Raw genomic sequence first — 24,028 nt, 5'->3', positions numbered from 1 at the left:
AGAGGATTTGGGGAGCATTCCCGATTTATATGAGGGTGAAAATAATTCCTTGCCAGCTTCTGCAGCACTTCATTGATGTTTTCACATTTTCCGCTGCATGACAAACGTCCAGCACTTATGACCCTTTTCCAAATTAGCAAGCTAATAATTGAAAATGCTATAATGGCTCTGTAAACTGATTAAATTGATTACAGATGAATACAGTGGAATAAAAACGGGGAGACACATTTGTATTTCATACTGAACTGGCATTCAGCCCAGGCTACTTGGCATCATTTCAGGCTTGACCTGCGTGTGTTGCCTACGAGCCCTTCATGGCACTGAGGTCGTGCTGGTGGGATGCTGCTTCCCCCCCGTAGCTGTTGGCTGGCTCACAGGGTCACCTTATTTGCAGCTAACACAGCTTGCCCCCCACCGCAGCACAGTGGGCTCCGCGTGGGGCAGAGCCCTGTGGCTGGCTCCCAGGCTCTCCCAGCAGCCAGCCCACACCAGCTCATCAGGAGGCAGCGGAGAGGGAGCCTACAGCTGTCACATCCCAATGCCATAGGGCAGAAAGATGTTTCAGCAGATGTGCAAAAAGCCCAGAAACCACAGCACATCTCCAACTACCTACCACGTGGCAAGACTGGATCTGCTATTAGATTTTAAACAGAAGAAGCTTTTTCACACAACACAGATGGTGTGCTGGACTGCCACAGGGTGTGGTGGGAGTCAGCAGGCTCGAGAGAAGGGGTTAGGAAGCTTCATGGAGAAGTGCTGCAAAAGCTGTAACAAAGGTCTAAGTGCTCAGGAAGTTTCTAGCCTGCTGCTTACCGGGTGCTGAGAGGGCTCTGCATGGGCTGGACCCCTGGTACACCTTTCCCAAGCAGCATCCACCAGGCTGTGACCCAGGAGATGGGGCTGGCAGCGTCTCATCTAGTACAGGACCGTGTATGGCAAGAATTAGTTGTCCACGGGTAAGGTAGAGCCTTGAGTAGCACTGGTGAAGGGTGCTGCTGATTGCAGCTTGTTAGCTCAGCTCTGTATTGGCAGGAATCAGAGTCACTCTGCTGAAGGCTGTCCTATGCTTTCCAAGAGAGCAAAAAGCTCCTGCTGGCATTCTCTGTAATTGAGTGCTCCTACCATGCTGTTGGCACCAACACAAAAATTACAGCATGTGCGCTGAGGTCTCCTAAGGTAAAAGGCACTCTCAGGTCAAAACTGAGCCACGCTGGATCAAAAAAATTTTTTGCATAACTCGAGGACATGTATGCAGAGGTAATTCTCATAGTAACTGCCCAGAACTGCACCCATAGCTGCTCTAAATTTGCTCTGACTGTTAGTGGGCATGACCTGACCACGTCATACAACCTGTTATGTCAAGTAACACTGAAATACATTGCAGCAGTTTCGTAAGGCTGAATATATAATACCACACGCTATAACTACCTATATTGTAAAGTACAAGGAACACCAAAGCTGACCAAATCTGTCATTTCTTGCATTTTAGGGATATGGACCTGGCCCACAGGAGGGTGCTGCTCACCGGCACAAGGCGCATCATTGCTTACTACTTGTTATTATTCATGAGACAAACTGCAGCCTGGTTGCACAGAGCACTGAAGTCAGGACGAGGTGGAAGCCTGCTGCTGGCCACGTATCATCAGTCAGTGCCCTGGTTACATTGGCAGGAAACTTCCATGTGTGCCTGCATGTGTAACACACACTGCGGGCAAACAGTGCACACAGCTGTGTATACAACAGGGACTGGGCACAACTGCCACGAGGAACGGGGACTGGGGACTCACTGCTCAAACGCGTGTGGCTTTTCTTCTTAAAACTTATACCTGCAGCACCTTCTAAGTTATCAAGTATATGTCTGACAACAGAAAAAAAATACATAAATATAATATTTTAATGGTGATAAAGAAATCACAAAGATTTTACCATATTTGATTGAAAGTCTTGTGCTAACATATCTTCTACAATGACAGTAAGGCACATTAGCATTTAAAAATTACAATTGATACAGATCTAACAGACAGAGTGTAAAGGAGAGTCAACAACACGCAGAGGCTATATCCCGTAGCTGATGGTAGGACATAAGAAGACAACTGACAAAATATAACTTCATCACAAACATTTGGTCAGTGAGCACAGCACCTGATGGGGAGCTGATGGCAAGACACCTCTCCCCAGGCTGGGCACAAGGCAAGGTCCGTGTCAGCAAGCACCCATCCAGCATGGACTCCCAGCACCCTGGATTCCACCACTCAACTGTACCTTGTTTTCACTGAACAGCTAAGTCACAGTAAAAAGTAAGGGCTGCCTCTTACACATACTCTACAACTTTTCTACATTTCATTCAAATAAACAATTTTGTAAACTGGATAGGTCAGCCGACCGATGTGATCTATTCCATTCCTGAGGTACCGTTTGGTTAAACTGATTCTCCAACTTGAAAAAGCTACTCCGGGCAAAATTTGCCATTTTGTGTATTCTGCAAAGCATTATGTCACAAATATCTAAAATTATTCTGATTTTAAAATAAGGCAAAAATCATACCCCAGAACATACCAAGGTACCAAAGATGATGGTCAAGGACTCAAGAGACTGATGAACTCAAAGTACCATGTGCTTCCCAGAAAAAGTGAGGCTTTAGCTCTCCTTGTTTCAGCTGCATTTCAAATATACATAAAATTTACTTCCTTAAATCAATTAGACATATTTAGTCAATTAATGAAGTCAAAATTAGACATAAAAAACTTGGACCCAAGTCCAGCAAAATGTTTCGCTTCCTATCTATCTGTGGAGTCCTGAGATCATCTGAGAGCTGGACTAAGAGCTAAGTGTTCTCAGAGCTGGAATTAAAATATTTTTGGCAGTAAATTTACTCAATGGAGATTTGATTCTCCATTCTGTGCTGAAATATTTTGTCTATTTCCACATGAGAGAAGAGCAATATGCCTTAGCTTATACAATCTCTAGAAAATAAAATAGAAAGGCACTAATTATACTATGAACTAAATATGTGTGTATATATATATTAAATATTTGCCATTTTACCTAACCAGAGGCCTCACTGTTAGCATTGTAATGATCTCAAAATAAAAAGCAAGACTCAGAATTATTTCCACTTCAGGTGGAATTTGACTGAAATAATAAAAATCAGGTAGTTTTTCACATAAGCAGCTGATCCTACAATGGCTTACAAACATGGTAACCAAGTGCAAGTAATTCTTAGGACTTAACAAGGTCATTCACAGTACAAAGCCTGCACTAAAGACATTGCTCCTTTTACCTATGCCAGCATAGTAGAGGTGCAAAGCCCTTCTAGTGTGGACAGTTACATCAATATTGAAGTCTCACGATGGTATCCTACATTGAGACTCAGCAAAGCAAAATAAGCTACAGATACAAAGCACCTTGTATGGCATGAGTGGCAAATGACTGCCGTCTGTGCCACAGCTTCATTGGCTTAGCCATGTCAGTAAAAAAAATTTTAAAAACGTAAATCACCTCAGTCATTTAATCACCTTTCCAAAGCATGTGAAAAAAAAAAAAAAAAAAACAAAAACAAACAAACTCACAACAGAAGATAATGCCCTGAAACAAACTATTTGCCTAAAGAGTTTCACCCTCAACTCAAAGGGTTTCCTCTTGTTCCAGTTTCTATGATCTTCTTATAGACCAGCAGCCTCCCAGGGCCCAGCCGTGCTCCTCACTGCACTGGGAGCATGGGGAGGTCAAGGTCAGTGCTGAGCCTGGGTGAGCCCTGTGCCCCCCCGTGTGCCCGGCTGCAGGGCCAGCATGGGTGCTCCTGCACAGTTTCAGGAACGGAGACATGTGGGTGACATGACTTCAACTTGCTTAAAAGCTCTTAGCACCAGCAGCACTGGAGATGACAGCAGACAGCTAAGCGTGGTGGGCAAGAGAGAGTTACACAGCCCCTGGGTGAAACATTCAGGGAACTGGACCCAAGGAGATAGCGGTGTTGCTGGTCTTCTCAAGGGAGATTTGGCCACAGAAAGACTGGAGCCCACTAGGTAATCCACCTAGATTTAGGAGCGGGCACAGGCAGCATTCATGGCTGACCTCAGCACAAGGCTGTGGGAGGCAGCTGGGTATCAACCAGCTTACAACCCTGGCGTGGCAGCCAGGATGCTTTCCTGCCTGCAGTACCTCACCTCTGCACTTCAGACCTATCAGCAGGGGATTTTAACATCTCCTGGCACAACCAAGCAGGAGCGAGTGGAGAGGAAGGAATGGCTGTTTTTCTTCTCAAAAGAGAGCACCTTTCTATTCATCGCTGCAGCTGACGGGGAAGGAGCGCAGCAGTCACGGAAGCTCTGCTGCCCTGGCCGGGAGGGCCATGGGTGGACTCAGATTGAAATCAGATAAAAATAAATAAGCATTAAAACAGAAATCCCTTATATTTGTAGTTTGGGACAGTGACTCATGCAACAGCACTGAGCAGGAACTAGGGCCTGTGCTATTATTACACTCCTTATGGAGAAAGGCACATGGCTGTGTAGCAGAGTGTCGCAGCAGCCCCACAATAAAGACACCTCCAGGGTAGTCTGTCCTTCCTGAGCAGCACCGTTACTCCTGCAGCTACACAAACCTTTGCACAGCCCCACACCAGGCTGAGGCTGCAGCACACGCGTGGGGGGACATGCACAGGGGTGCTCCCCACCAGCTGCCCACAGCCGCCCTTCTCCCAGACCCAGCACCCAGAGGGCTGGTGGGGTTTGGGGGTTGTTTCACACTCTCTGCTCAGAAGCTTTAGCCTTATCAAAAGATCCGGCATGAACAGAGTAGCAGGTCACACATTATAGCAACATACAGAAAGGCAATGACTCTTCTATTTACCTGCAATCATATGCAATGTCTTACAGCAAAACACAGAAAGAAATATCAAGAAGGTGGAGGTGAGTCTCACAGTGAATTAGAGAGGAACAGATGGAGCTGCAATGGCTTACAAGGAAAACAGGATCACTAAATTGCCAAGACTAAGGTTGACAATGTCATTATAAATCCAGAAATAAGAACCATGTACCCCACTGCAGTATCTTTCCCTGTTTTATAGTGTGGATGGAAAATTGTTTCGGTGTCAAAACATTCACACAAGTGAAACATTTATTAGTGCAACTGCCACCTTAGGAGGAACTGACTATCTATAGCAGCAATAAATGTAAAAAAAGAGCCTGACATTTAGCAGGAGACTACTAAAGACGTTTCCAGGAGTATTTAGTATAGCTGAAACTGTGAGTGTTAATTTCCATAATGCTGTGTTGTTGTCATTAATGAATGTGCTAATGATCTCTTAATTCTTCATTTAGACTGATAATTGCTGATTAGTATATTTGGGAATGGTGATCAACTGATTTATACTATCTTCCAGTCTGGCCTGGGATTCTGAAGGTTGCACCTGGGATGAATGTTCCTGTTCTGGACAGATGTATAAATGCAAAACCAATCATTCTGAGATTCCTTCTTCCTATAGATTGCAAATTAAGATGTGAGGCAGGGGTAAGAAAAGGCATAGGAGGCAGTGGGTATGGCAGACTTCCCTTTATAAAATCTGATACATGTTTTCCACTCTTCATATAAAACAGTAGAAGGCAGAAGAGCCCTTTCCAGGACAGAAACTGGAGTATCACATAACTGTATATATATAGCTGCTCCATCCGTCAGAGAGCAGCAAAAGGTGTGTATATATACACACTCATATATATATGAAATTCATTTATAAAACAAATTATTTAGGACCACAGTTTTCAGTCAATAGTCCCTGATTCTTAAAGATGAAATTGGATTACTTCTAAAGTAGTCCATAAACATATTCAAGCAAAACATGCTTCTTGCTAGTAGGCTTAGACCAGATTCATGTCTTTCTTAGAACATGATTCTAGGCCTAAAAGGAAAATGACTGAAAACCCACGTTTAAGAAATTCCAGCCATGATAAGGTCTAATCTTTGGTTAATTCCAAAGGACTCTATTATACTGAACTCTCTGGCAAATGGCACTTCTGTTCCCTTTTAACCAGGGCTGTGTGCATTAATATAGACTTATTAATAGTATGACCTTTGGATGTTATCTTAAATAAGAACAGTAATAGTTGCTCTTTTGCTTGTCTTGTTGCTTTTGCTATTGCATTTTAAAATGGTTTCTTGTATTTTGCTTGAAATGGAATTTGTAGGCTGTATTGCCAGTCATGGCTGCACAAACAGCAGTGAGGCCAAATGCAATGTACTCCAGCGAAACATAATTCACTTCAGTGTATCTTTTAGCTGTAATCTAAATTAATTATTTGAAAATCAATTTATGGCTGTTTTATTGTGGTTTTATGTAAACAAATATCCAGGAGTGACAAATATGCATCCTGCTAGTTGTGGAAGGTGGGTAATTCTTGAAAGTAATATTGCTATTCCTTCCTTCCTAGCACAGGTAGAAATGGATTTGAAAAAAACCATCTTTTAATAAATAATTAATGTTTTCCTATTGCCAGTTAGGATTTGGCTACACAAACCTGCGCATGGTCACAGGTCAAAAAAACTCTACCTTGGCAGCATGGAAAGTGTACAGGAGAGAGGAATTGTGCATGTAAAGAGAAAAGAATCACACAGAGCAATTTCTACTTTACTTCTATCCCACCCACTGCTGACCTGCCTTAGAGGAAGGCTCCTGTCCTGCTGATGATTCCTCCTCTCCCTCAGCTGCTCATGCCTGAGGGGCAAAGAGCTGAGAACAAGTAGCTGGGGGTAGCGCACTAACATTTCCAGTAACAACACGCACAGCTTATTGTATGCTGTGCTGTAATTTTTCATCGAGGCTTTGAGAATAAGGCATTGCTTCTAGCACTTTTGAAAAATAATAGTTAAAATCAGTGGTTAAAAATGGTATTGAGGCTTTTGTTCAAAGTTCTAGAGACACTTTCTGGTAATGTGGACAAACTGTGCTAAAAAGAGACTCCCCCAGGCCAGAGCACTGCCATCGGCTGAATGCACAGGTCTGCAAGGCTCCCTGCCACCAGCCTGTTGGTGGCCAGGCACAAACCCCTCCAGTGACAAACCTTCTCAAGGCTGGCACCCAGCTGTGGGAGATAACATGCGTGTGCCAGCTCTATGTCAACACCAACCCTGGGGCTCTGGAAACTCAATGCAAAACAGGTATGGTGAGGAATTAAAACAATTTCCATCCTGCACTCACTCCCTACGTAGGCGTTAACACCACTCACTGCTTTTATATGGTTTAGGCTAATCCACTCTGGTAATATCAATTCAGTAATTATAATTATCCAAACAGCATAAGGGATTCTTAGCCCAGAATAAAAAAGTTCATGCGGGAGGTTACTGCAGAAAAGAAAAAAATCAGCGGTAGCTATTTGGGATTCATCTCCTTGTATAAACACGCCTTAAGGCTGAGAAAGAACAGTATTTGTGCGTTTTGAATACTGCAGAAGCTTTAGCATTTTCTCTGCTACTTGGAGACTTGTTTCCTTAACAAAGCCAGTTCTAGAACACATAATGCATAGATCTCAGTTAGGTGCACCTTTTTAATATATGCTACAGCTACCCTCCACATTCATCGGTATCTCTATCTCCTGCTATGGTGTCCTAAAAAATGTAGTAAGTTCAGTTAACATATAAAGGTTGCCAGGTTGTGGGACTCATGTTTCTGCTAGCTAGTCCTCCTCTTGTAGTCCCAGCTCCTACAGTGAAGTGATACGTGACATTTCAGCTTTTACAGAAAGAAGAGTTACTGGTCCTAGCTCAAAAAAACCTGAAACCAATCCTAAACTCAAAATATATTTCTATTTAGAAAAGGCTTCACAATTCATACTGCATTTTTTTCATTTTTTGACTCCTGATTCATTACTTCTGAATGATTAAATATGAGAATATTGTCTGTATACAGCACCTTTTCCCTTTTAAAAGCTGTGAAAAATCTGCAATTCAGACTGTAAATTCCCCTGGGAGAAAACACCAAGTGTGTTAAGAACAACTCTGTCTCTTTTTATCCAAGTGCATATCTATTGGGTACACATGCAGACCCACTGCCATTTTTTCCCAGGTTTTGTTCCAACTTGCTTCCCTTCCACAACTAGCTCTTAGAAGCTCTGGTCCCACTGTGCCCCCGCGCATCCAATGCAAAGTCTACAGCCTGGTGCACACTGTGGAAGAGAAGGTGGTCCTCCCCCTCTTTAAAGAATTCTCCTCGGATCAGGGAACTCCTCACCGAAGGATTGCACTGGGCCAGCAGCACCTGGACATCTATCTCCCTGTAGTCCTTGCAGACTTCTTTGAGCGTGCGTATTCCTGCTGTGTCCAGAAACTGTACTGCACAACAGTCAATGACTATTGTGTGAAACCCCAGAGGTTCAGAAACAAAATCCATGGAGATTCTGGTCTGGTTGCCACCAGATTCCACCTCTTTCTCTCTAAGCATCCTTTTTGCTGCCTTTTTCTTTGCTGCCTTCACCCAGACTGGGTTGACCCCTGTTTGCTTGTAAAGGGTGGATTTAAAGCACTCTTTGTTGATGTAGTAGAGGGGTGCTTCGAAACGGAACACCACGATTCCTGGCTTGGTTTGCAAGTTCTTGTAAGCAGACAGTGATTCATATGTCTCAGACTCTGCTACCCAGCCAAGCAGCGGTGCCTCTGGTCTCTGAGTTCGGAAAATGACACAGAGCATAGAGAAGCAAACACCAACCAAAAGACCAATCTCAGTACTGATGAGTGCTGAGGCTGCCATAGTAACTAGCCAGATCACTGTGTCCACTCTGCTCAAATGCCACATTTTTGGCAGGTCTCTGAACTTCCGCAGGGCTCCTCTGAGGTTTACAATGGTTATGACAGCAAGGACACATTTCTGAAGGGAATAAAATAAAGGGGCGATCACAAGGAGGACTAATAGGATTACCAAACTAGTCACCATGCCAGACATTTGTGTCCTACAGCCTGTGGACTCCTTAACAAGAGTCTTTGCAAGAGCTGCACTTGTTGTGAAGCAATGGAAGAAAGAAGGAATGATGTTGCAGAAGCCAATGGCATACATTTCCTGGTTGGCCTTCACGGTGTATCCATGCTTCTTGGCAAACATCTCTGAGAGGGAAACAGTGATGGCAAAGCCAATAATGGCTATGGGGATAGCATCCAAAGCCACGTTAGGAATCAGGCTCCAGTCTGGAGGGCGGGGTGGCAGAAACCCAGTTGGGATGTGTCCAGCAACGCTTGAGCCGTAAGTCTCTCTCAGCTTCCCAAAGTGAGATGCCAGAGTAGCTGCCACAATCACAACTAGTTCAACCGGTATTGGAGCCTTGAGCTTGGATTTAAAATGTTCATTAAGCTCTTTGGTTGGGATAAGTACAAGAAAGCACAAGAAGCTGGTGACGAGATCACAGATATTGGTCTTGTGTATGTTTCTGAAGATGTTTATCCATGTGCCTATGAGGGAGCCGACGCCACTGCTCCGTGGAATGTCTAGGCCCAGGAGATACTTGGCTTGTGAGGTTAGGATGGTGAAGGAGGCACCTGTGACAAATCCACTCAGCAATGAATCAGAGAGGTACACTGAGACAAAGCCCACTTGAAAGAAACCCATGGCCACCTGGAAGGAATAAACCACACACAACAGATTAGGATGCAAATCTTACAGATATCATCACTGCGGGGCTCTGGAGGGAGGTGGGTTTAAAAAAAACAACACTGTGCACGGCCATGGAGGACAAAGCATGGTCTGAGCATGAAGAAAACAGCATTCAGCTGCTCCTCGTACACCACATATAAATTAAATGCATTTCTAACACAGAACAAGCCTTTTTGGGAGTCTTCATACTCTGAACCTGTGTTTTATTGTTTGCTCATTGGTTCAGTTTTAACTTCTAGTTACCCTAGCAGGCAAAAAAGAAAGTCTGGGAAAAAGCATTTGAAATACTGGCTACTTTTGCCATATCTCTCCCAAGTTCTTATAATCTCTGTGAATTTTGCATGGATCCAAAACATTTTTTGGTTGTCTTTGTCTTATGCTGGAGCTCACAACCTACAATAAAAATACAGCTTACAGCATACCAACTTGTCCTTTGCACTGCATAAAGTTTGGTGTATCTGACTCAAAAAGTATATGAGCTACAAACTCTTGTGATGCAGATTATATAAATAGAGATAAATTTTGAAAATGCCTTGTCATTAATTTCTATTAATTCTAGTTGAATGGACAAATCCTTGGTGCTTTCTCATGAGAATGACTGGTTTTATGGATACCTACTCTACATATGTGTCTTCATACCTGGTACACATCCCTTCCTCCCCACCAACCTTCATGCCTAATGGAGCATGGACCTTCTCACAGCAGTCTGCTAGAAACCTTTTAATTCCCTGTAGTTGCCAACAGGAATGTCTACACTGGTATGAGAAGACTGTAGGCCAGAACTTATAGGTATTCATCTCTAAGTAGTGTCAATTTGATATATCCTATTAGGTAGTTAAGGTAAAATAAAGAAGGCTAGGATCATGGCTGGAAACTTTCTAAGAACCACAAAGCATTACTGAAGAGAAGGTAGGTTTGGGACCTAGACTGACCAGACGCTGGCTCAGAGCCAAACTCTAAAAAAGGCACCCTTGCAGCTTTGGTAATTAAATTAATTCAAGGTTTTTCTAACTGTAAAACACTGACCGTAATTGTCTTATCTGGTTATGCTGTAGGTAACTGGTGTGAGCAGGCTTGTTTTTTGTGATGTGATTGCAAATTTTCTGATATAAAGAGCACGTGATTTTGGTTGAAGCTTCCAATAAGATATATTTGAGGGTGTGAAAACCTATTGGTTAGCAGGCAGAGAGACAGCAAGTAGAATATGCCTAACATTCAGAGGGACTTAATCTGACTTCTTCATATAAACTTAATTGTACTTGTACTTGCAAAAAATAGCAAGCGCAATTCACAACTCCAAAACTGCATCCATCCTATAGTGATGAAACACAAAATTCAGTGTACCTCAAGGGTCCCAGAATATTTCTGAAATTACTCAACACTAACTTGCAATACAAGAGAAAGTCCCAGGTCATGTCTAAAACCAGTGTTTTAGAGTATCACAGATATGTTTCCTTTTCCACTCCTATACAATTTGATTAGCTAGCAACCTGCAGGTCACTGCAAGAACAAATGATGACCAGATTGTGTGAGAGCAGCAGGTGGTTATGTGCAGGCCCTCACAGTCAACAGAGTAGCAATGCAAGCACAATATGCTATTAAAAAAAGAAAGGAGAGGACACAGTTGAGTTTCTTGAACCACAAAACTGGAGAACTTCCAGTCCTCCCTGTGTCCACTCCCCTGGCATGCATATTGAGGACACATGCAAGCCCAGCAGGTTGCTCATGAGGACAGTCACCTAAAGAATTAAAACTATTTCCACAGAATACCTGTTTGTCCACATCCTCTTACCTGATAAACTCCAGCTATGAAGGTCATGGTGGCTCCCACTGTAATTGCATAGCAGCTTTTATCACAGAGCAGCCTCTGTGATGTCTGATTCACAGCCAAAATAGTGGTGTTTACATATGCTGCTGTACCTGTGAGGACACTGAGCGCGGCCGGCTCTAAGTCATAGCCAGCTCTCTGTATTTCACGATCCACCACTTGTCCCACCATCAGGCAAATCACACCAAAGATGCCAACTGAGATGTGGCGGGAAGTTCCAAATATGAAATAAATAATGCTAGCAAAAAAGGATGTATAAAGGCCATAAATAGGCTCCTGTCCAGCCAAGAGAGAATAGGCAATTGACTGTGGGACTAGCAAGACCCCCACAATCACACCAGACATTATGTCTCCCAGTAGGTACTCTCTTAGTTTGTATTTAGGAAGCCACTGCAAGACGGGAAAGAAACTGAAAACATAGCCTTTAACTTTGGCGGGAGTGCAGCTGCAAGTTTTCTTTGCTTGCTTAATCACCAGAGCCTTCATGCTCCTCTTCTTCTCTTGGGGTTCCAAGAACATTCTGTGATGGAAACTGCGTTTAGCATCATCTCCTTCTGATGTTTCAGTCACCGAACGGATGTTGTTGAATTCTGCCATTGCTGCCATCTCAAGGACTCCCTAAAAACATGAAGAAGGACCATTTATATTAAACTATAAATGAATGTGCTACATGAGACTTAGAGTGAATACAGTATTTATGAAAATCAAGGGCTAAAAGTCTTAGTTCAGCACAGAGAAAGCAATTTCCAAGCAAATTTGGAAAGACCCTCCCCATTATATCTCTCTTAAGCAAGGAATCACCTTCTGTAGGAGGGAAGCTGATATCCTGTAGAATAAACCTATTGCTGGCAATGTTGTGAAATAGAAAAGAATGCAGCAGCACTGTCTTTCTGTGAGGCTTCCTTGATAAAACTGCTATCTGCAGTCTGTTCCATCGTGCAAAGATAAGACAGAGGGTTTATTGTAGTCCAACAGTCACTTCAATTCAGTTGCTGAAAATTAACTACAATGAGTATATTTCTGGCATTGTACAGCTTGGTCTAAATCTCGTTTATATATATATATATATTTATTTTTTCTTTTAAATGCAGCGAGTACACCTGCCAAATTAAGATTTGTTACCCAAGAAGACACAATCTTTACACAGTGACTTTATTTCAGCCAATGACACTCTGCAAAGAATGCTCTTCACACTTTTTAAAAGCTGGTTTTCAAGTAAATTGCATCTGACCAAAACAATACACAAAAGTGGAAAACATAATAATGGGCACAATGGAAGGTAGGCAGAACAGTTCTGCTAGAATGTGTGCTGTAGTACAAGCTGCCTATAAACAGTAAAACAAGGTGATTATATCAAACAACATTTAATAGTGGAAACATATTGTCTGAATGTGAAACAGCAAAGTCTTGATGAGACAAGCCCTGATGAAACTTGAAGATACCAACAGCAATTGCCAGAACTCCCAGCTTCCAGAAAACATCCAGAATCTTCCAGAAAACTCTCAGTCACAATACCAGCTACTACAAGTAATGCTGAGGTTGATAAACTTCAGCCAGAAACTCATTCACCTGGTGCTAGAGGCAGCAGCGGAACCCTGAAAAGTCCAACTCCCAGGCCTCCCTTTCAAACACTGCCTTGCAGTCCTGGAGTGCTAATAACAACATACCCCTTATGTGCTAATCACACCTTCTCTGTGCAGTGCAAACATCAACCAAACTAATGTTCTGTGCAATGTTTCCGACTTAATTCATTACCAAATGAGTACTGGAGCTAGCAGTGCTGAGGTTGGCACCGAAGAGTCTGTCTCAAAATTTGTTCACTTAATCACCATCTCATGAGTAGCTATAAAACACAGCTACTAATCGCTTTAGTGTGAGTCTCTCAAAAACATGTAAGGGGCAAAGTGAGAGAAGTGAGTTTACGTGTGGTGCTCAAACCACTCCCTTCTCCTGCAGTCAGCCCATTACAAGGCACTGATCCTACAGCTATGCAGAAATACCTCCTCTTCGACATCGGTCTTCCTGGCTGGAGCATACGATTTCTATTCCTCCTGCCCAGGTTTGATGATGTCATATGGAGGTATCCAAGGTGTCATGCATCAGCCCTATATAACAGTTCACACACAGCCATGCCTCCAGCAGTCTGCTAGCTCAGAGAGAGATGAACTACCTTCAGTTCTTCTGGCTGGAAAGACAATACCAACCCAAGTACCTACTGTCTTAAAATAGCCTAAGCAAATGGTCCTAACCATATCAAAGGAACCCATGCGAGAGTAGAAGCAACTACAATACTTAATGTTTAGACTGGCTTCTCTCTCCATATAAAAATATTCAGAGATTTCTAGAGCAGCCTTCTAATTAGAAAGCAATTCAACCTGAGCAATCCAACTCTTCCACCTTCCACCATAGCATACTTCCCCCTAGAGCTACCAGGCTATGGTATGCAGAGGGCTATCTAAAGTCAACACACAGGACATTTGCTGATAGATAGCCAACAGAAGATACCAGAGGTAGAGGTTTGCATTTATCTTCTGTTCCATGTTGGGACTCTCCAAAAGTGTTCTCATTCCCTACAGACCCAGGCACAGTGAGCATCTCTTTGGTGGGTAAGCTCCTGCACCCTTTCAAATAACCACAGTTCACTCTATGTTAGTCTGCCACTGGACTGTTATCAAACAGGAGCCATGTTCTTAACAGCAACCTCCCTGGCTCCAAAACTGTGAACAGCACAATGGCATCAACAGGGATGGATTTTCTGTGTAAGACAGGGACTGTATGCCTTCCCGTTATGATATCATGACCTATACAACTCATGCTCTGTTACATGGCAGAGCAGACTGAACAGCATTGCCAGGTCTCATGCTGTGTGCAAGATACTTTATTAATAACTACCTCTTGTTCTGCACGACTACTAGGTATTTCTAGCAGTGCATCAACACTTTTCTCCAGCTCCTGTCCTGTTCCATAATCCCACAGCCTCAACTCTATACCAAATTCATCTGAAACGCGTGTGAGGTCTGCAAACCAAAAAGATTAAAATAGCTCTAAGCACAGCTACTGGGGAGAAGATGCCTCTTTGTGGCTGCTGTTCTGAGCACAGGCAAAAGAGCTGCTCAGGGAAAGTCACATGCCAAAAAAAGGAAAAATTAAGCTGTAATGCACAGCTGTGTTAGGTGAGATCTATATGGAAAATTCCATCGTTTGAACTCAAGTCCTAGTTCTGGTATCTACGTCCTTTTGGTCTTGGCCCTTAAAACTTGGAGAACTAAGAGTTCTGGATCCAAAGATGAGTCCACCCAAAACTCTAATACATACACATTTTTAAGGCTAAATTTTCAAATGTATTCATTTGTCTCTATATTCATTCCTGTTAGACAAGCCAATTACCTAGTACAATAGAAGGTAAGTGAACAAAGCTTCAGTTTTGCCTACCTGCCTTCCAAACTCGTACCTCACAGCTTCCCAGCCATGCAGAATTACTGTATTGCATACCTATATACATCTTATAATGATGAGTTTCCCTTGGCTAATACCTTCCAATTCAGTATCTTGAATGTGGTTTAGAATAATTATAGGTCCAGAAGAGTCATATGAAGAATCAGGATCTTTACAGTGAGGAAACATGCACTGCAAGAAGCGACATACGCAAGATCACATCGTGATCATGCTTGGAGAAGAACCCATCCCTACCTTCCAGATATCTAATCTCACCCATCCGTACAGTATTGCAAAGTCCACTCAGGGATTATTTATAGCATTTACAGAAAGAAAAGCAAACACTACACAGTGAGAATTAAGTGAATATAACATACAAAAGCATATGTCTACAGTACTCTGCATAAGCACATTCTGCAGTCGTATTTGCTCAAGCAGTTTTATTCATTTCACAAGCACAGAATTACAAATCAAAAACCTTTTCACCCACAGATCAGCAAATCAAATCAATACTGTGAAATCTGAGGGAAAAATTCACTCCAGACCACTTTTTATGTGTAGCAAATTACCTGAATGAGTTTGCTTTCTGAGATTTTTGTGAAGATTTTAGTAATGAAAATCCTTGATTCCCCTCTTCCTCATCCAGGACTCATAGACAGCTCACTCAAACCTGGGAGTTTTTCCTCAACATGCCAGAAACTCCAACAAAACCCAGATAGTTCAGTTCAGTTCTGTGCAGTGTCGTAAAACATCTGCATAGTAAATGATAGCCGGGTTTTTTCAGTCGTGTCTAGACAGTACAGAAATGTTCTAAGTAAAAATTTTTTTGGCTACTAAACTCTGAGCATATAGTGGATCTTTGTGTTGACCTGCATGACAGCTTTCTCTGAGTGGCATGAAAAGGGCCTTTCATCACACAGTCACTGCCTCTTGCTATGTCAGGACACTAGGAAATGACACAATTTCCAACATCCATTTCACCCTTTTTTGCCTGAAAGCATTGCTCTGTATTATTTTTGTAACCATTTAGCCCAAGCTTGCCTAGTAAAAATGGGTTTTGATATTAAAAAAAAAAAAAAAAAAAAAAAAAATAGAAAACACGCTTTGGTTCAGTATACTGAAGGATATTCTGTATATTTAACTCAGAAAAGGAGCTACTGTGCTTTTTATTTTGAAAGCTGCTATTTATGTACAACTAATTTGTATGCCTAGAATTCACTTCTCTCAGCATCTTTTGGTCAGAGTAAGATCTTCAGGGGGTATCTGATTGCCACAAAGCTTTATTTAAGGTACAAAGAAAAAAGACTACAACACAGAACTGAGGAAATTTCCAGTATCTCTCTGTTATCAAGTGACTGCCATAAAATAAAGATATGGGGAGGTACTGCATTCTTGAGATCTGATGACTTTTACAGACTATTTCTGGATCCCATCTGGGCTCTTCTTACTGACTCTGTGACGTGGCAGAGGTGAGCTAGCATCTGCCCAGCGTCTGTCTTTGGGGAAATACTACCTGCAGCACAGGGCCTTGCTGGCTCAGGCTTCATTTCTCTGTCACAGATTACAGTCACCTTGACAGTAATAGAATAATGGATTGTGAAGCTCACTCACCTGCTGAAATAACATATTATAAACTTAAGATGTGAACATTTAGGAGTAGAAACTAAATCAAAACCGTTCTTTTTATAACACTGATCTCAGGTTTACAGATCATTTTTCTCCATTTCATGTGCACGAGTTGTCACCGTATGCAATCACTACCCACCCTCACATACCCACTTGCCAGACACGAGAAGCTGCATGAGCTTAACTACATGCACTTGAAAATTAATGCATAAACACATAATCTAATGAGACATGAATAATTTTTTAAGAGATATAAAGGAGAAGCAGGTGAATCAGAAATCCACGTGAACTGAACCAGAGTTGGGCTACTACCTTAAGTCCTTGGAAAATCTCACCCTAAGAGTATAAAAGGAAAGCATATCATATTTTGGTAACTAAATCTTTGTTCTTACTCTTGTTGGACAACAGCCTTCTCCAAATAATCTTTTAACTGTTGTAGAGCAACAAGGAAATTCAATATTGCCATGATAACACGGAGATAGGCACAAGAATAGCACCACATGTACCTTGGAAAAAAATTCTTATTTTTGACAAAATCTTTAACATCCTCCAAGAAAACATTCAACCTACAAACATCTATTTCAACATGAGACTCAAAATCATATGAACACGGAAATCTTACTAAGAACCATAAAATGACACACCACATTTACCACGTTTAAGCAACACGCTTAGGAACAGAGCTACCTTACTGTCGATACAATAACCGCCAGCCATTAACTCAAGCGGGAAAACCTGCAAAGCCGGACAATAAAACCTTGCCTGCGTGAACTATTCGATCTCTTCCTACTTCAAATGTCAGCTCTCTCAAGCGGCAGCAGCCGCGATGCCACCCGCCAGCCTCTGTGGGGAAGGTCCCAGGGAAGTCTGCAGCCCCGCTCGCAGCCAGCCCTTCCGAGAAAGCGGGCTCACCTCTGAGAAAGCAGCTGTCCACTGAGTGTGACAGCTACACGGCCCTGCCCTGGCTGAAGCAGATCCCTCTTGAAGATAGCCGGCAGTGGCCTCACACAGTACTCCAGCAGTTTCCACCTGAACCGCGTTTATTATAGAGAGTTAGCCAAGTGCTATCTTCAGCAAGCCACTTCTAGGTGAGGACTCTCCTCCCGCCCTTACCGTTAGCTAAGGAAGGCAGAGCACTTAGGAACGGTGTTCGGACAGTGGAAGCGCTGCGCCAAGGAGCACCGGCCGTGGGGGCACGGCAGTGCTGGGCGAGAGACCCGTCCGGCTCTGAAGGGAAAGCCATGCACAGGGCTTGCACTGCATAAAGCAGTACTTATTTAAAAAAAAAAAAAAAAAAAAAAAAAAAATTAAACCTGCAAGAGAGGCGTACAGCAAGAAGAAACCCACGCACTTTTTATACTCCTGAAACTGCGGGGTTTTGCTGAGGGCTTGCGTATCCCTTTGGAAGCCGATCAACATTTAAGTTTCCAAGATAGCGAAAGGGAAGTTAGAGCGCCGTTCACACTACACTCGGTTTCATCCTCCCGATCTCAGCAGCACTTCCTTCACACCCGGCCCCTCCGGCGGCCAGGCACCCCCACCCCGGCAGCGCGCGCCCTCCGCCTGCCCCGCTGGATTTCATTTTCCACTTTCCTCTTTTTGTTTTGAGGCCACGTCTTGCGAGGATCTACACAACGCGGGGCTGCGAGCAGGAGCCTCCCCTGGGGAGCCGATCCGGGCCTACCGCAAGCCCCCGCTGCCCGCGCCCCCCGAACCGCCCGTCCCCCCACGGCCGCCTCCTTCGCGCCTCGGCGCGGCTGAGGCGCCCACTCACCGCGGGGCCGCCGGCGGCTGCGGGCAGGACTCGGGCAGGCGGGACCCACCGACCGGCCCCAACGGCTCCCGGCGGCTCGGCAGCGCCGGCCCGGCCCGGCCCCGCGAGGAGGCCGGCAGCGGCGGGCAGGGGAGGGGACGGCAGAGCCGCCCCCGCCGCGCCCCTCGCCGCAGCGCGGAGGCGGGACGGGACGGGACGGGACGGGACGGGACGGGACGGGACGGGACGGACCGCCCCGGGGGCCGGGGCCGGGGGCCGGGGCCGGGGCGGGGGCCGGGGCGGGGGCCGGGGCCGGGGCGGGGGCCGGGGCCGGGGGCCGGGGCCGGGGCGGGGGCCGGGGCGGGGGCCGGGGCCGGTCCAACCCGGCGCGCAGAGTGGGGCCTACCAGGCCGCCCTCACTGCCGTCCTCGGTGCGGTCCCCCCACCTAACCCTTCAGTTTTTAGTTTCTAATTAATTCCAAGTGTGTTCTGAATTCGGAGCGGACTGAAAAAGCCTGGTGCAGAGAGTGACTCACTAATTCTGCTCCTTACCCCAGAAAAGCAACCACCCTGAAACAAAAAGCAAACCAGAGGAACTCTGGTGCAGAATCCACGTTTCAGTTGATGCAGTCACACACTCAAGTTGAAAGATTGTGTATTGGTAACTTGAGGTAAAGTGACCTTAAACTTCCTGCCATTGTCACAGATAGGGAAACCGTAACAATTTCTGACACACAAAATGGCTCCATTTTGCTTTGAGGTACTACTAGTAGTCATTAAAAAATAGTTCTTCAAAATCCCTAAGTGTTATTTGGCCCAGTGTCCAGCTCTGTCCGGGAGGTACTTCCAACTGGGAAGGACAGAGGTTCTTAGACAATGTCAACATTGAAAAATACCATTTTTTTGTCCAGTACTCCTTCATCTCTGGACTTGAGGTTCCATACCCAGCCTCCTCTGCCTTTTCTTTGCCATTTGCACAGAAAAGCAGACATTCTCTGAAGTCCAACATTGCCTAATACTTGCAATTCAGGTGGAACCTCGAGCTGCCAAAATGCCCATCAATGCATCATTGGAGAAAGTGAGACCAACTTCAAGCCTGCAGAACCCGTGCTCACGTCTTTTGGTGTCAGGCAAATGCTATCAATCTTGCTGTGAAAATACAGAATATTTCCAATAGTAAACATTCTCCTTCTCCACCAAGGTTTAATTAGATGTCATGGTAACTAGAACAGGCAAGTTGCAAAGGAAATAAAAGAGCTGCCTCCCTCTCCTCTGGCTACCCACCATCAAAAGCATCAGTGGCTCTGACTTCCCAGTCCTCTTAGGGACTTTTACAGGAGTTTTAATTGAGTTTGAAGTATATGGTGACTCCAAGACTACCAGAGCAAATCCTTGTGAGGAGTGACATCTATGACAAAAGCATTAAGAGGAGCTCTTTGTGTAGGGACTCTGCAGAAACCGAGTAAGAAACTACAAAACCAAGCAAAAGACATTACAGCATTTTCATTGTTGTTCTAGAGGCATTGGTTGTGGAAGAACTTAGATCATCATATGCATCATGTCTTCATAGAAGATACAGGAAAACAATATCTTCATGGAGTGCAAATAAAGAACATGATATTAAAAAAAAATTCCAAGCACTATTTTTTTCCCGAATCGCTACTATTATTAGGTTTTTTTTTTCTTTTTACTGTCCACTGATTTTCTAAAAAGTGAGGGAAAAAAATCAAGTAAATATTTAAGATAAGTAAATAATTTAACTTGCAACTGCCTTCCTCTTCTTGAGGTATATTAAGTTTTATGGTTAATGTATTTCTGTGGTAAGGGAACCTTTGGCCTTGGAGAAATGTGCCTCTGGGAACCTCACGCTCTAGAATCTCCTGCCAAAGAACCGTGAGCTGAGGCTTGCTGATACACAAATGCTAGCATGTGCCATCTGCCTGTCCTATTCATTCTGCCTGTCAAACCCGCTGCCTCTGGTTCTCCAGGTTGCCCCATCATCTTTATGATATCTAATCTCCAGAAACCAGTTTCTCAGGCTATGAAATAATCTTTAAAAATTCTCCATTTTGTTCCACCGGGCACATACTCTGGGGCAGCCCTGCACACTGCAGCCAAGGAAGCCCTCCCGCCTTGCCTCTTGCCCAGCAGCTCTCGTACAGCTGGTCCCTCTGGCAAAGAGCTCTACAGGCTGCTTGGGACAGTCTTACTGTCCCTCTCTGCCCCGCCAATAAAACCTGTGGCTCTCCCTGGTTCTTCTCAGGCTTTCAGCTCTGCTTTATCAGTCAGCAGATAAAGCCACCCTCTGATTTCCCCCAGCTCTTGACTGGTTTATGCCACCTGTCTCCCAGCCTTGTGTAAGGAGTCTCCTGCTTTCAGTAGTGCCCTCCTAATAACTCTGTGCCCACTGCCTTGGTCCTGCCAGCTGTACGGCCGCATGGTAGGACAGGTGAGCAATGGTGAAGGCAGCTAAAATGTGTTATTTTCTTTCCTTGTCCTTCTTTCCCTGTACAACTCACCATCCTCTGAGCTTTGGGCCTGCATTTGCAAAATGTTGCATTAAGTTACTAGATGGAGAACATGAGAACTGCCTAGCTTGCTGCCCAGAAAGTGAAATCTTTCTGCATGTTGGAGGTTGTACAAACCTGCCTCCCCATGCAGACAGCTTGTCTGGTCACTCAGGCAAATGTTAATAGCCAGAAAATAGGGACAAAACAGAAGTAACGTTAAGCTACCCTGATCTTCTTAAACTTGAGCTTTTGGGGGAAGCAATCAGGGGCCTTAGGACAATGTTCCTCAAGACCTTCTGCGGTGTCCAGTGTGCAGAATTGAAGTGGTATCCTGGGGTTTGCTGTCTAGCCTGCTGGTCTTAGAAAGCCCTGGTGTCAGACATAAAAAGGTCTAGATGTGGCGTGTCTGACTTACGTCAGACACCCATCAGACTAAGTAACAGAAAGAGGCCTGTCCTAGCTTTTGAAATGCATTTTATTTATGCATTTGATTATAAATTCAGCCACATCATGCAATGCTTGGCAAAAGCAAAAAAAGAGCCATAAAATCAGCTGCTTTGATGTCCTCCCCTCTAAAGGTTTCCATCAAGGATGAAATAAATGCCAAGTAAAAATGAAGTGGGCAGAGGGAAGAGAGCATGATAAATAATGAAAGATGCAATGAATCAGAATCCTTAGGTAATCAAAATACTTAAGCCATAAAGATATAAAAAAGAAATAAACGTCTGTCCATATCTCAGGACTATGTATCTCACAATTATACTGCTATCAAGAATGAGTGTTCTGCACAAATATCTGTGTAGAATTGCTACACCGGTCCAATATTGTCTCCTAGAGTCAAAAACTAACTAGGTGTTAACATTTTCAGAGTGTTGTTGTGAGTTAGAAGGCTTAGTGGAATAATTGTTGGGCTCCAGTGTGTTTTCTTACATTGCTTCCATCTGGTCTTTCACCTCTCTAATTCCTCAAGGCTAATGCATGGAATATTAAGAATATGACAAGCGTCAAGTTCAGAGGAGTCTATGTTTGCTAACACTATAGCAGGCAAATGTATGGGGGAAATAAATTGCACCATCAGCTTAGTATCTAACTTAGAAAATCTACCTTCCTAGATATTAATTTTCATCTAAAAGCTTTGTGAGCCTGCAGCAGTATTTAAAAATTTATTTTTCTCCAATCTACTTGAAACAAAATCCTTTTCTTTTGCCATATAGCAGCACTTACTAATTCCTTATCTCCTAGATCACATTAATTTTGCCTACAATAGTGTCACCTTCTTTTGCTCCACTTTGACAAGTGTTTGCATCAGCCCCAAATTTGAGTCCGATAAGCCTAGAAGTGAAGAGCTACATTCGCTTTTCCCTCCAAATTAGATGCTAGGCAAGTTCCATCCAGACAATAATGTCTTCATTTTGGTCAATAAGTCCCATTGGTCCTGGGTTTTAGTTATACTATGTACTTCAATCTTAGTGCAATCCTATATTACCTGTGATCGATACTTCAAAGGCAGCATTACAACTGTCTACAGAGGGCTACCGAGCTCTTCCTTAAAGCATGAACCGCCTTCACCCAGCCTGCTGCAGACATACTCCCTCCTCAACTGCTCCCAGCCCTTCTGAAAGCCTGTTGTGAATGTGACTCCATTTGTGAGAACTGGATGGTCACCTGCAGTGGAGGTTTCCATGAGGACTCTTCTCTAAACAGGTCACATACATTTCTGCCAGGGGCTCAGACATTCCAGGAGCTGACGGCTGGCATTGGAGGAAAGGTGAAATCAGTACCTCATCCTCCCTGGGGAAAGAAGATGTCATCATGGCTTCTCCAAGGCTGTCAGAAATGGTGTTAAAAAAATGAGAATTGATTGCTGGCAAGGGGTAGCCGTATATCCTGAATCACACTGGTGAGGGCAGCTGCCTGGGGGTGTTGGAATTGCTCAGCACCCTGCTGCCAGATGCCCTTTCCCTCTGCTAGCAAGGGGGAGAGCTGTGCTCCAGTTCTGCCACAGCAGCCTGTGGCTGGAGGCACAGGAGTATGTTTATAATGGTTTCACTGAGGAAATGCTAAACTGGTATTTCGGAAGGGGCTACAGAGGTGCTGATGTTTCCTAAGTGTAGTCAACATAGGATGCACTGTGAGATGGCGGAGGGGGTGGGAGAGGTGGGAGGCAGTGACTTAAGATACCATGCTTGAGTAAATCTCATTCTCTGTAGTGATCTGCAGCAGTGCAGTAACTTACTGTCTGCAGCAGCAGCAACGAACTGCATTGGCTGGTCACGGCTTCTTCACCTGGGGTGAAAGCAATAACCACCTGGCAGCCAGAGAGAGGCCCATGTAATAAAAGTGCCGAAGGACAGGCTCATTTCTTTTGCCTCATTTGAGTAGTTGAGAGCAGTTGTCCTTTGTGTCTCGCTGGATTTGAGCAGTAGGGAATATTTCCAAAGTCACCTTGAGCTACTGCTGAGCTCCCAAAATTTGGCCGCACACTTTCTGTTACACTGACAATTGATGTGTGCAGCAGAGCAAGGGCTGCGCATCCAGCACAGCTTGGCTAGCCTGTTTAAACCACAAAGGGAGATGTTACTCTAAATCTGAGATGGTTTTTGCCGAGTTTATTGTTTTTAATCCCTGCAATTAAGCATATGTTGATTATCACAAGTGACAGAATAGAGTTGTAGCTATGAGTCCTAATTTATATAGAAGCATCCAGAACTTTAGCCTTAATTTCTTAAAAATGTTTATGTTGACAACCCTGATTTGCAGTAGAATATTTTTATCATATGGAGAAGAAACACCCAGGTTGTGAACCTACGTGTTGGATCTGAACCATAGCTAGGCACAGAGCAGCCTAGAGCAACAGAGTGAGCCTATCTGCCTGGCAGTGCCCCTGAAATCCCTTGGTGGAGTTGACATGTGCCATAAGGGCTACATCTGGAAAGCACAGCATGTGCTTGATCAGAAGAGAACATCTGTACACATGGAGATGTGACTGGTAAAGCATCTTTGTACGCTGCTGACTGGTATTTTGCATGGTTCTTTGAGCGCTCTGTAGGAGAACTATTAAAAGTGGCTTAGAGACTGACTAAGATGGTTTCATACAAAGATAATTAGTTCTTTGCTATGAAGATCACTTGTGTTAAATGTGATAATCCAAATCTGTGGCATGGTCCCCAACAGCTTTCTATGCAGCCGTCCACAGTGATCCCAACAATTAATTCCTGGTGATGGTATGAAATAAGCCAGCCTTG

At 44.0% G+C, this 24,028-nt stretch overlaps 1 protein-coding gene across 4 annotated transcripts; it reads right to left on the bottom strand.

Moving 5' to 3' along the window:
* Positions 1 to 1,876: 1,876 nt before the first annotated feature.
* SLC26A2 (solute carrier family 26 member 2) lies at positions 1,877 to 18,403 on the bottom strand. 4 transcript variants are annotated; one of them, XM_042790301.1, is made up of 3 exons: positions 18,295 to 18,403; positions 11,424 to 12,077; positions 1,877 to 9,592 (listed from the first exon to the last, which is right to left on the bottom strand). In XM_042790301.1, exons 2-3 carry the CDS (start codon positions 12,063 to 12,065, stop codon positions 8,087 to 8,089), a joined length of 2,148 nt encoding a protein of 715 aa, XP_042646235.1. In that variant the 5' UTR covers positions 12,066 to 12,077; positions 18,295 to 18,403; the 3' UTR covers positions 1,877 to 8,086. The 4 variants fall into 4 exon arrangements, with proteins under 4 accessions (XP_042646235.1, XP_042646236.1, XP_042646239.1 ...); XM_042790302.1 differs by lacking the exon at positions 18,295 to 18,403 and adding an exon at positions 17,634 to 17,650; XM_042790305.1 differs by lacking the exon at positions 18,295 to 18,403 and adding an exon at positions 17,311 to 17,369.
* Between the last annotated feature and the right edge of the window lie 5,625 nt (positions 18,404 to 24,028).

This window comes from Tyto alba, unplaced genomic scaffold (genome assembly GCF_018691265.1).
Source record: "Tyto alba isolate M040663 unplaced genomic scaffold, T.alba_DEE_v4.0 Super-Scaffold_17, whole genome shotgun sequence".
Taxonomy (NCBI): domain Eukaryota; kingdom Metazoa; phylum Chordata; class Aves; order Strigiformes; family Tytonidae; genus Tyto; species Tyto alba.
This window is presented reverse-complemented; position numbering and strand designations above follow the sequence as displayed.

Bases quoted from the DNA above. Each gene is read 5' to 3' on its own strand.
- SLC26A2 (XM_042790301.1), bottom strand. From the start codon at position 12,065: ATGGCAGCAATGGCAGAATTCAACAACATCCGTTCGGTGACTGAAACA. The intron at 9,593-11,423 runs GTAAGAGGATGT...TATTCCTTCCAG, and splicing joins TCATAGCTGGAGTTTATCAG to GTGGCCATGGGTTTCTTTCA.